At 43.8% G+C, this 13882-nt stretch overlaps 1 protein-coding gene across 1 annotated transcript in view; it reads right to left on the bottom strand.

Moving 5' to 3' along the window:
* GRIN2B (glutamate ionotropic receptor NMDA type subunit 2B) overlaps positions 1–13882 on the bottom strand; it is a 270066-nt gene that overhangs the window by 136923 nt on the left and 119261 nt on the right. Inside the window, exon 4 of the mRNA XM_054029921.1 lies at positions 11964–12562. Within this exon, the coding sequence (XP_053885896.1) occupies positions 11964–12562 (599 nt within the window). The remainder of the gene's footprint in view (positions 1–11963; positions 12563–13882) is intronic.

Raw genomic sequence — 13882 nt, forward strand, 5'->3', positions numbered from 1 at the left:
AATCACCTGGAGGGCATTTCTTGTGGTTATACGTGCTTCCGGTGCATGTTTGCCTCATGGTTCTTACATGACGTTACCTTCGCATATGGCATTTCTTGGAGGTGAGTGAACAGTGTTTGGTGACTGCATGTGTATCCCTGACACACACACACCAATGGTATTTGGGGGGTACAGGTAGAACTGGTCCAAAAAAAGAGGGAAAAGGGGATCATTTTTAGCAAAAATTCTGTGAAAAGCATGTCCCTTTTTTGACCTTTATCCTGTCATAGGATAGATGTTGCACAAGTGTCATGAGTTTTGTTGCCTGCAAATAAACCCTTCCCCTGCTACTCATGTGGCTGCAGTTATCTGTGGCCATATCCACTGACAGACCTGTACTGTTCCATTGCAGTTCTCTCTCTCTCTCTCTCTTCGTGGATCAGCTGCTTTTTCCCCAGCTGCAGAACAACCACACTTCCTATACATTTCTTCTTGCAGGTGCTACTGTGATATGCCACGGTGATTCCACCCCTGTGCCTCCTTCATCAACATTCAGCTACTAGTAGAATCAGCTCATTTTCTGTACCTCACTTCACAGTACTTAGGAAACAATACCAGTTCCTCTCTGAGACCATTTCTAGAACTGCTTGTGGTCTGCTGTGTACAGTCATACCAGAAGTATGAGTGTCATAATTTCCTGCCACTAATCTCTTGTGGTCATTAAAGATCCCTGATGCCCTGGCCAAAAACCACCTTTGGCAATTAGCAACTGCCAATCTAAATTCTCTCTGAACTTTCTATGGGATGTGGTATTTGTCTTTGCTTCCTTTGGTGTATTGTTAAACAGTTGCAATATTTCACCCCAACGATGGCTGGATTTCAATGATAAATTAAGTCATCTCTTTGTAGTTTGTAAAGTGCTTTGGAATTACAGATAAAAGATGTAAAAATAAAATACTATCGTCTATCACAAATAAACGTAAGGCACTGACACTCCTGCTAGAGGCAGCCATCTTTCATTTATGACATTAGCAATACCATGGGTCCAACACTAGAAACTTGTTTCCATCTCATTTTAATACAGCTTTAGAAACCATACAGAAAACTGTAACATTTTATATTAAAATGAATACATTAAAACATTCAGCATTCATCTGTTTTTAATAATTGCTAACCCGCAATTAATGCAGATAGGAAGTCGCGTTACAGTCTGGCAATGGTTTCCAGTCTTCACCCAGACCGCCTATCTCATCAATTATGAACCTCTTCAACTTGGCAGCCACCTTCCAGAGGCTCAGAAATGCCAACTGTAATTTACAAACTTTGCCTTTCAAACATTTTCCATAGCATATTCCTGCAGAGATGAGCTTCCCTCACCTTGTGATCTTTGCTCAATTGACCGAGACAGGTGTGGGGGCCTTTTAAATGTGATACAACATGCTAAGGAATGTCTTAATAGGAGTAGAAAGGAGCTTTTTTTGTAGGTGGTTGGCAGGAAGAGTTCTGCCTGAATGATTCCTTAATGCTGCTGGGGTTACATTTTAATATTAATTACGTGTTAGGGCACCTGCAGCCTTGTCTAGGCACTGTTTTATTATTTAAATCAAAATAGATATTACACGATAGGTGAGAGGATGGTGGACTAAATAATTAAATGGAGCTCTGTTAATGCTGATTTTTATTTTACAATTTTATCCACATTTCAGATAACAAATAATATCAGAATTCAATAGCATTGTTCAAGCAAATGTTTTTTAAAATATACCACACAATGCATGTATAGTGCAAAATTTAAAAATCCTACGGTAAGGCAAGGTACATTGTCTTCAAATGGTAATAACTATTTCCCAAATCCATTTTTTCCAACCTTAGTTTGAGCATTACATACACACTAAGGTTGAAGTTTGAAAGGGAAGCCATTTTTGAGTTATTTATGCTGAATAATTATTTGAAAGCAGAACAAATGCATTTATTTCACACTCTCATAACTCAAAATTGGAGAACTGTTTTTTGCTCAGATTTTCCAAAACATTCCCCTTTGGGCTGAGAATGTACATGAGAAGTTGTAGCCTGAAACAAAATGTATTGAAAAAGCTCGAGCTGCTCGAAAATAGACCAGTAAAGATGGATGTGAACTACAGACTCTGGACTGTGACATTTCCCAAAGTTGAGGGGGTGTTTAAATCCAGTTCAGCCCATTAGAGAGAGAAAATTCAGCCATTACATTTGGATCTTGGTCCATAAACTGAGCTACATACTTCCAAAGTTTGGGGGTGTTTGGATCCCGGGTTTTGGTTCAAACCAATCCATAAAGCAGGGATTTGGGAGGGAATGGCCTTCAGAAGGTTATCTGCAGCTTCTACACATTGTTGCTATAAGCCTTGATTCAGCAAAGATCTTAAGTGCATGCTTAATTTTAAGCATGTGCATAAGTGCTTTGTTGAACTGGGGCCATAAAGCAGGAATCAGTTCACAAATTCATATCCCACTGAATTGCAGCTGCCTCTGAAGAGGAATGTGCCAGCTGTTTAACAGGGCACAGCAACATTACACAACCGTGTAGGATAAGAATTGGAAAAGAATGATGTATCCCAACTGAAACTGCAGGGGGGAATTTAGGATGGCACAATGTCATTAATCACATGAAAATTTGCCCAGGACACTTCAGGGTTAACACCTCAACTCTTTGCAAGAAGTGCCACAGGATCTTTTAATGATCATGAATATTATCAGGGTCTCCCCTCAGGACTGAGCCACTAGGGGACGCACTGAGCTGGTGTCTTGTCAAACCACATTTTGAAGTGAAATTGCATCAAAGGGAAGGGAAAGCTGCTTCAGAGTTGCACGGGGAGCCATGGCAACCCAGCAGTACCTATTTTTAAAACTTGAAAGATAGTAAGAACATTAAGTCTAGGGGAAAAAATATTTCAATTTAAAAAACCAGAAAGTGCATATGTTCTTTAATGAATCTAATTATGAGTTTGTAAATAGCTAATCATTTATTTGTAGGTACCTGATGCATAGAGCCCAGATATGGTAAGATAATAAGCAGGCAGTCACTCAACTGAAGGAAAGGAGGTGTTCCCCACCTTACCTCCAATGTTTTGCTATCTCCAAGCACTGACTTGTCATCAGGGCTGGCTCCAGGCACCAGCTTAACAAGCAGGTGCTTGGGGTGGCCAAGGGAGAGGGGCGGCACCTGCAGCAATTCGGGGGCGGCAGGTCCCTCACTCCCTCTAGACTCGAAGGACCTGCCGCTGAACTGCCGCCGCCAATCGCGGCTTTTTTTTTCCCCCCCAATTGCCGTTGCCGATCGCGACTTTTTTTTTTTTTTTTTTTGCTTGGGGTGGCAGAAATGCTGGAGCCAGCCCTGCATGTCATCACAGTCCATACAGTACTTTAACACTCACTGGATTCCAAAGGCATTTTGCCTGTGATCACTGGGGATACCTCTGTTCCTTGTTTGTGTATTCTGCTCCCTCCAATTTCTCCCTGGACACTTCGGAGGAAAGGCTTAGGTTGACTTCATGTTGCAAGAAAAAAGAACTGGAACTCACATATTAAAAGCATATTACCAGCAGCAAATTAAGTTCCAGGGTATTAGCACTAAAAGGACTTGGTTCTGGAGCACTGGATGGCTCAGGGGGCTGGAAATGAGAAATGGAAATTTTACCAGTCTGGCTACTGTTGGTAGAGACCAAAATTCATTCCCTACTGGGTGGTTTATGGGAAATGACTTGAGTGGGTCTCAGTCTGGTTCCAAATGGAGAGATATCCACAGCACAAACCCCAATATCACAATTGATAGTATTTTCTTCTCTTTCAAGCAGTGTTATCAGAAAGACCAAGAACTGAACGGTACAGACACACTGAAGTCCTCCTCTCTCCCCCAGCGATAACCCCTCCAGTGCAGAGTTAAGGCACATTGCTAAAAGCGGTAGATGGGCAGAAAGCTTGTACTGCTGCTGCCCAGGTTGTACACTTCCTGAGAGCAAATAGAGGGCTTCAGCCCCCCGCGCTGCCCTAACACACTTTAATGTAAAAACTTCACATGGCTCCCCTAGACAGCATAACAGGAGACAGGGAGGGGAGTAGCTTGTGGCAGATCATTCTGCAGTGATGTTTTTAAGTCAGGCCAGTGGTGGCTTTGTTGGGAGAGGGATGGGATACTGTGGCTTTGCGTGTGTGTTGGTACCATTATAGAGCATTCTTCAGCATCCTCCAAAACCTGAAAACGTAACCTAGCAACCATCCAAATGCAAGGCCTGAGAGGGGGCAGGAAGGATACGCCTTGGTGATGGGACAGAGGGCTGTAGAAGCCGACTCCACTCTGACCAGCCATCGGAATGATTTTCTCCCATGCTGCACTTGCTCTGTGCATAAAAAAGGGATGTTAGGCCCCATGGCTGCTAATCCAGCACCTTTGACCAGAAGTGAACTCCCTCTGAGAAATAAACAAACAAGGTAGGGGCAAAGAAAACCCATACAGTTATGGACAGGGAAAATAAAATCAAAAGGAAGGAAGCAAACCATTTCCCAAGGCTCTATAGAGACAGAAAGAGAGTGTGAGCAAGAGAGGACGGGGGAGACAATGACAAAAAAAAGGGAGAGAGCCCATGAGTGACATGGAAGGCACTGGGCAGCCCCCAGCCGGCTGCTGCGGCTGCTGCTGGAAACAGGACAGGAGTGAACAGATTTCAACAGCAGGGATCTCTAATCTGTCAGCAGCAGTCACTCCACGTGCAACCAGACAGCATGGCACAGGAATCTGGTGCCAGCCTGAGGGCAGCCGGACTTGCCAACTGCTAGGAACATAATGAATTGCTAACGAGACCCCGGCTCAGAGGCTCTAAAAGGTCAAGTGATAATCATGCTCCAACACCCTCCCGTTCCCCCAAATCTCCCTTTGCCTCTGATTTAAACATCACATCCCCAAGTGCCTCCTCCATTTCAGCAGCTAAGGATGGAGTCCAAAGCTCAGTGCCTCCATCTAGCCCATCCTCAGTCACCCTCTCCCCCGTGGTGAGCAGTGCTGCTCTCTAAGGACTAGACTGTGTAACCCTCCATGCCATTAGTGAACAGTTATTCACGTGCGTAGCCCCACTAACTTCAATGGGATTGTTTGTGTGACTAAGCATGCACATTTGTGAACAAGGGATTCGCAATCTAGCCCTACAAAACAAAACGTCCCAGACACTTCCTCTTCATCTCAACTCCTCCTCCAGCCTCCACCCCAGACCCCTGCTCTGAACTCCTGAAAGACATAGGGCCAAATTGAGTCCTGGGACAAGCTGGCATGACTCCCATTACAGTTAAAGGAAGCGATTGTTCCTGGGTTGAATCTGGCACAGAGTATCTGTTCTAATTTTGGGAGGATGGGGTAAGAGGAGGGATGCAGGAGAGCTCTGTGTCGGGGGTAGGGATTGGAGGGCAGGCTAAAAAGGAGAGCACCATGCCAGGGTATGTATGTTACATACATAGGTACCCTAGTCCCCCCAGGACTGGCAATCCAGCATGTATAGTTACATAGGAGAGCACCATAGGGGCTATATAAGAGAAGCCCTGAGTAGAGCCAACATGGTGATGTGTATAGGAAAACACCACAATCGGCGTGGGGAAGGGGGCAGATATCATTTGGTGTACCCAGGACTGGGTTAAAAAGAAAAGTGAAGCCTCCAGTAAAAACTGACTAAATGAGTGGTCTCTCCTAGCCATGGGTATCCCTCCGACCATTTGAGAATGAATGGGCCAAATTCATCCCTAGTGTAAATCAACTGACTTCTATGCATTTCCACCAAAGATTAATTTGGCTCAGCGTTTTTAGCCATGAAAGTCTAAGGGAAGAAACGGCATGAATGTGATGCCCTCCAGTTCACCACAAGTGGCATGATATACATGTCAGGAACCAGTGGGTCTATCATAATCTGGGAGCAGCGGCTTTAAAAGGCAGTGCTGAAGTGCTCCTCTCAGTGACACACTAGAATTTTATTTTATTTTATTTTTATTTATTGTGAAAAAGTCTCTGATCCCTTTCTAACCCCCCCCCCCCCCCACACACACACACACACACACATTTTGAGCACTGTCGGTACCCTCAAGAAACATCCAACTGTTACTCTCCTGCCTACACTTAGCCACAATGCAGTCTCTAGCAATGAGAATGAATCCCAGTCAATTCAGGGCATCTGCCATAAATCCTGCTACCACAAGAGTTCTCCGGGGTGCTGAATCAAACTGGCTGGTACAGGAAGGTTACGGCCAGTTCTCTGCTTCCAGCCAACAGGGTTGAAACAAGATCCCAAAGGACACAGGTCACTAAGTCTATTATACCCTAAGGGAGAGACATCTGGATCCCAACTGTCTATATTCTCATCCAGTGAAGAAATACATGAATACATGCTTATTTCAAGTACTCCCTCTGATCACTGATTCTTAAGATCTGCATCCAACCAACCATCCCCAACCTGTTCCTAAGTGCCAATAGGGAAATATGACTCTGCAAGAATTGAGTTCTGTTCAAGTTGTTTCAGCCAGAATTTCCAAACTGTTTACTGTTCCCAATACATTTCTGAACTACTTGGCCTGGGAGGTTCCAGAGACGAGAGTTAATGTCACCCACAGAGTAGAGGTATCAAAGGTACACCCCCACACACCAATCCAGTTTACCAGCTGTTTTTAAAGGATGGGAATTTGAATCCGCCTTTTCCCTCTTTGTTATATCTCTTTGCACAGTCAGTGTAATCCCATGTTTGGGTTTCATTCCAAAGCAAATGCTTCAGTACTCTCTTTATTAAAATGAAAAGTGATGTGTGCAGACTGGTGCTAAATGAAAGACTATTAAAGCCAATCAGTCTAGAACTCATTAGTAGCCCTACAACAACAAACTAGTAGTAATGGACCAGCATTCACAAGCAGCCTTGACAGCAACCAGTCAGTAGAAACAGCCCAGATCTCATGGAAGTCTCTATAATAATACAGTGTATACTGCCCAGTGATCATGAGCAACCACACAAAAAGAACAGGCTTCTGCTCGTGAAACCATGTGTCCCAGAAATAATATTTCTTTCCCATGACTCATCCCCAAGCTCCAGTCTCAAGAATGCCTGTGTTATTTATTTATTTATGTATTCACATTTCCAAAATCTAACGATAGGCATCCATCCTGGGCAACTCTCTCTCACATTAAAGCCACAAGAAACAAAGGACTCCCATAAATATATCCACCCTAGTCCACTTCCTCCCCAGCAGCCTTAGAGAAAGGAGAGAATAGATAGGCTTTGCAGCCTACCTGGAAGGTTAACAAATCTGGCTCTGGCAGACAAAATGGGGAGCAAGTTTAGGGTGAACAGATAGCAAATATGAAAAATTGGGCAGGGGGTGGGGGGTAATAGGAGCCCATATTAAAAAAAGCCTCAAAATCAGGACTGTCCCTATAAAAATCAGGACATCTGGTCACCCTAAGCGAGTTCCAAAACTGAGGGCCTTTCACGGAACATGCCCTTCAGGAAGCTCCCTCTCCTCACGTCTGGTGATCTCAGCTGGTGTACTATGGCATAGGGATAGAGGAGATCTCTCAGATAACTTGATCCCATCCCATTTAGGGCTTTATATCGTCAGATGTAACCTTGCTAGACTGGCAACTCTGGATTTCCAGACCCGTGCCCAGATACCCTCTCCATGATGCTAAGAGAGAAACTGAACCCTTGGCACTAATAGGAATGAATGAGAAAAAAGGCTGACATTTGGATTTTCAGTTTATATTTGGACCCCGAATCTAAATATCACATAATCCAAATATCAACCAATTCATTGGGCCCAGTCCCTTCAAGCAAAACCTAGAATGTGTACATGGTGGTGGTACAGTTAGCTACTTCACCAGGTGGACTGATGTTCCCACTACATAATTCACGTGCACCACCCATACAAGACATGTTTATGCATTTTGATATACTACACTCATTTGCTGATAGAAGAGCTCATTTCTCTAGTGTGGCATTCAAACACTCCATCAGGAAGCTAAGCACTTGATGCTATCTCCAGAGTAACCTCTCAGAGAGGAACAAAAAGATCCATAGGAGAAAAATCTCCCCACATGTAGAAAATGGCCACTATAATATGTGGGACAAGTATTTCTCAGGTGACATTTCCCTATTTAACTAGTAGAGCTATTTCACCAGTAGTTATTTTTAGGAAGAAATTTGCAAGATCTACTAATCAGGATCAAAGACCCACATCCCTAACCTACCTCAAAGAAGCATCAGTTTCAAGGTAAACAGGAAACTACAGTTTCTACATGAGACTACTACTACTATTAGCACCATACAAGGTGAAAGAAAGAGTCCGGATGAGAGCCCATCCTTTTTCTGATGCACTCTGCATATGGACATTCATTCACACAAAATTTTGCTTGCACAAATGTTTGCAACAGTGAACTTAAAGGGGGTGAGAGAACGTGATGAACCAAAATACTGTTTCTAATTCTCTAAACTGTTCAGATACCTTTTCCCCGTTATTTGCCCCATTCTATTGACTACTAATGGAGCCAACAGAAACAGAGATTATTTGATTTTGGCTGCATCCTGAGCTACATGTACTTCACAAAAATAGATTGGCTAGCAGTGGTCAGGATTCAAGCACAGACCCTGGGAAATGACTAATTCACAGCCTTAATTCATAATGTGCTTAAGATGAACTAAATTAAACTTTTCTTTAGCTTGATGCGTCATTCTTTCTAGGATAGAATGGGAAAATTCCTTCATCATGTTACCTCCCAGCTATGGATTTGAAGCAGTTGGGACCTACTTTGGATTAGACAGCAGTTTCTGAAATACTAACTACAGGGCTATCAGTTGATCCCTGGAGTATTAGCAGATCATGCACAGTTTGTAGCTAACCCGCACCCATCATGCTCATGTATATATATTTCTCCACTCTGCCTAGGCATGTTGTGGGTAACTGCAAGCTGTAGATGGCTTCATTGACTGCAAGGGTCCATTGACACCCTGCAGTTAGTGTTCTGGAAACTGCAGTCCAATCCCAAGCATTTCTGACTTTTTAAATCCATTCATATATTGCTCCCTCATATTGCATTGTATATAGTGTATAACTATCATAGGATCCTTTGAGATGAAAGCAACTAGAAAAATACATTTTTATTTACTATCTGGTACCCATGAAAAATGAACAGGTTGTTAGACTTTAGGGCCCCAGTTAAACAAAGCTATAAGCATGTGCTCAAAGTTTAGGATTGAAGGCAGTGAAACTTAAAGGCCTGAACCAAAGCCCATTGAAGTAATGGGAGGACTTCCATTGACTTCAGTGTACTTTGGATCAGGCCTTAAGTGTGAGAGAATTGGGGGGCATACAAGGTCTCTCACCTTCTTTTTTTCGCATATTCACATAACTTTTGAGTTGAGGCAACAAAGGCATATGGTACCTTCAGATATTTATGGCCACGATTTTAAAAAGTGACTTCAAGGTCCTAGGTGCCTAACTTAAGACACCATAAAGGGGCCCAATTTTAAGGAAAGGCTGAGCTTGCACCCTCCCTCTGAAAATCAGGCCTTTTTACAGTGTCTCAAAGAGGGCACCAAAATATTGAAGCATAAAACAGAGTTGTGGGAGAAATGGAAGAATGGGACATCAAGATTAGCAGAGCATGTGTCAGCTATAAGAGAACACTAGACAAACACAGCAGCAGCTAAAATCACTAGTCACACTGAAGGCCAGGAGAAGAGGTCTGCATTTTCATCTGTGACTAGTGATTTTAGCTGCCACCATTTTGGGGTGTCCAACATGATACATATTAAAGATAATTGATTTTCCAAAGACTGGGGCTCAGCAATTTCTGAAAATCAGGCCTCTTTAAGGTGAATCCAGTTGGGAACCGAAAATCACTAGTCACTTGAAAATGTAGATCAAGAAGCTTTACCTTAATGCTGTGGTTGGTAACTTTGTATGCATTAGATTTAAAACTTTCCCTACTGCATCACTCAGAAGAAGAATAGAGAAGAAATACAGAAGAATAGGGAAGCCTGAGCTAGGGAGGAGGCTGCTAATGACCATAGTCAAGGTAGTTTTCAGGGGAGCAGAGCAGGCAGAAGCCAGACTGGAAGAGATTAAGAAGAGGAAGTCTAGACAATGTGAACTGGCAGCATGGTCAAGGAGTGTGCAGACAAAGGGGAATTAGGAAATGGAAGAATAGTTAAAAAAATAGAGGGACAAAGAGAAGGCTTTTCCCTTAAGATCCTATTACTTGGGCAATAGAAAACTGCACTGGGCAAAGCAGTGAAGGAAACAATCCTATGTTGACACGGAGGATGGCTGCAGGGGTGGTCAGCATATGAAGGGAGATCTTTTCTCTCTTGATTTTTTTCTATGATTCAATGATACTGTCCAGTAAGGAAACGTCCTTACTTATCCTTCTACCTGAACTAACTGGAGAAGACCCTCCATTCCTCTTTACACATGAACAAGGGGCCTCCTGTCCTATTTGCATTTGATCCTATTATGATCCGAATGCAGGGGCTTACGGGTAAGTGGTTCTTTACCAGTGTGAACTAGGAATTGTGGCACAACCAAAAGGCTTTGGGTAAGTGGCATGCAATTTGATCAACAATTACAATGAAGTACCTGCCATAGTCATTAAGGGCCATATTTTTCAGAAGCACACACTATAGCTAAAGTCAATGGGATCTGTAAGTGTTCATCACCTCTGAAAAATCAAGCCCTGATTGTCCCAGAAACATACTACAAACCTGCTCTAGACAGACTTTGACATCTGGTACAAATTGTACCTGATGAATCAGAACATGCAGACCACCCAGTGACAACACTTGATTGACCTACCATATTTTCACTGTGCCATGATATTTACATCAAGGCAAATGACAAAAATGCATGCGCTTTGTGGAGACCCCCTTTGGAGAGTGTAAGCTGGATTCCCCTCTTGTCCACCAGCAGTAAAAGGACAACTTACCCAAGGATGTCTATATGCACAGACCGAGCAGCAAGTCACTAGAGCATGACAACCCAACCCCCCCAGGACCCATTAAGCCAGATGAGGATTTTGCATCACTTCCCAATTCAGGTTTCCTTCCCTGGATTGGTATAACATACTGATGCTCTGGGGGGCAGAGATGGGAAGAGGAAGGAAATCCAGTGCTTAGGGTACTAGCCTGGGGATTCAGGAGACTGAGATTCAACTCCCTGCTCCACCACAGACATCCTGAGTGACCTGGGGCAAGTCACATAGCCCCTCTCTGTGCCCTTCCCATTTGTAAATGGGGATAATACTTCCCTACCTCACAGGGGTATGGTTAGGATGAATACATTCAAGATTGTGAGGCACTTCGAAACTACAGTAATGGGGGCCATATCAATACCTAATAAAAATATTGCTCATTACCCCGACCACCGTGTGCATTGTTGGCAGTGGGGGGGGGGGGGGGGTGTCAAACCCAGGACCTTCTGGGTCTAAATACATGAGCCTCCAGAGGTTGGGCTAGAAGACCCAAGTCTGTTAGACAAGGTTTTATTAGCCTTTATGCGTGCCCCAGCCATTATTAGAAGGGGACAGAGCAGCACCTTGAGCGGGTGTGAGTTATATCCTCTTTTATGCAAAGAGACACTGTTAAGAACCATAGGATCCATTCTTGTCACACACACATGGAATCTTTCATCCTTGGAAACGTGCACACAGACTTTTGCACTATGCAGTCACTGTTCATCCACCTCCTGGGTGCTCTGGCCCCTGTTCGGTATTGACTTTCCCACCAGCACCACCGAGAGCTGTTGAAGTAGCAGCATGAAAGGACATGAACCACCTCAGAACTGGCCAGACCATTAAAAACCTTCCATTTGCTCAGCTTCCAATTAATACTATCTTGGGTTGCTCTCCCTACTGGTCTCCTAAATGCCACAAACTTCAGAAGGGTTTTTCAGATGCCTGCTTGTGACCCCCATTTCCCACCCATTACCCTTACCTGTTCAGCATGTTGGACTGGTAGATCCGTTTCTCCTGGGTGTTGTAACAGCTGCTCTTGGGCTCAGGGATGAAGCTGTGCTCAGACAGCATGTCAGAAGCAGCCGTGGTGATTATGGCTATCCCATCCCTCACCCTGGCAGGAAGGCCATAGTCCCACTCATCGTACGACACAGAGATGAGGCCAGTGGGGAACTCAGATGGCACTGTGTCTGTATCCCCTGCCACCAGGCTGGGCACGATCCATGTGTAAGCATAGCCTGTCAGCCCCACAGAGTTGGCCACCTCAAAGATGTAGGTGGCCTCTTCCTTAGTGCAGTAGAGGAGTATGACAGGGCTCTGGAGCTTCTTGAGCTGGTTCTGGATCTTTGAGTCTCCATCATCCAGGGACATGTCCAGCAAGAGGACCTCCTCCAGCTCCCAGCCCACGAAGCTGTTCTCGATGGTGCTGCGGATCTTGTTGACGAAGTCCTGGTAGCCAGGGAAGTAGGTAGTGACAATGGAGAAGATGTACCAGTCATATTCTTCCATGATGTTCAGCATGACGGAGGCTTGCTGTTCTATTGATGGGCCAAACTGGAAGAACATGGATGACTCATCCTAGAACAGAATGAAAAAGAGAGAGAAAAAACAAGAAGGGGGTCAAAGAAAATAAAAAAACAAGCTCATGGCCAACTCCAATGAGTAGGGGAAGAGGGGAGATAGGCTATACACCTCTTTTCTTTGTGTTTTGGGCAGGTGTGACAGTTCTCAGGACACCAAGGACTGTGAGCCACCTTGTTATCTCCTGCCTCCTGAAAGAGGGAGGCTTTTTGTGGAAGCTGGATGTCAGCTCTCTGGCATCACCTGCCTTTCAGCCACCCAAGCATCCTTTCCTCTGGGTTTTGCCAGCCCTAACTTTGCCTTTCAGGGTAACAATAGATGCACTCAAATCCCCAGTTCTTGTACATCATTCCCCTGTGATATCCAGTCCCTGACAATGGCTGCCTGCAGAAATTTCAGGTCCTCTGCAGCCATGTACCCCAATTTACCAGTTTTAACTTAAACCACCACTCCTGTAACCCACAACACTTGTGAGTGCTTACCATAAAATGAAAGTAAAGTATTTATTTTTTCTTAAATAAAATAACTGGAAGTGAGAGAAAGTGATGGAAGCAAATGGTTACAATGCCAAACAAATCAAAAAATGTGAACCCTGGTCTACATTTATCAATAGTTACCTTTCCTCACAAAGTTCAGTCTGTTGCAGAGCCAGAATCCAAATGTTCATGAAAGCCCCCTGCTTCTTAAGGGGTTTCCTCAGTGAATGAATACAGAGGGCATTTCCCTACACTCTGTTATACTGAAACAGTCTTTTGTCTTTATTCATAGCCAGGGCAATCTCCTGCCTGCTATAATGTTCCATTTCACCTCTGAGTGGTTTTGGTCATTCGGAATTGTCTTTGATGATTTCTGGGATGTTGCAAGGGTATACAATCGTACCTTGCATTACCTTGCCAGCTGACTAGGGAGGGGTAATGCCCTCATGCTTGAATGGGTCATCACATTACACCTGGTGACTAGTTTTTACTCTGAGTTCATAAAGTATACTTTCAATATAAATAAATTATTCCTTAAATACTACCTGTACATACATCTGACAAGGATTATGAATCTCAACAAGTTACGAGCTTTCTGTAGATGCTGTACATGTTACTCTTTGTGGACAAATATCCTGTAAGATATGTGTTTGGTGTAGTGAGTTTGTCAGGTCCAGGGTGAGAGATGTTTTCTGAGAACAGGGGACCCTTTGCCAAAGAACGTCTGTGTTACAACAAGATTCAAGGATTATTATTGTTAATAACAGAGCTGGGCAAATACCAAGGAGGAGGGAAAGAAAATATTTTATGGTGGTTGTTCTTGTTTTCTTTTTGAGTATGG

The sequence above is a fragment of the Malaclemys terrapin genome, chromosome 1 (assembly GCF_027887155.1).
Source record: "Malaclemys terrapin pileata isolate rMalTer1 chromosome 1, rMalTer1.hap1, whole genome shotgun sequence".
Classification (NCBI taxonomy): Eukaryota; Metazoa; Chordata; order Testudines; family Emydidae; genus Malaclemys; species Malaclemys terrapin.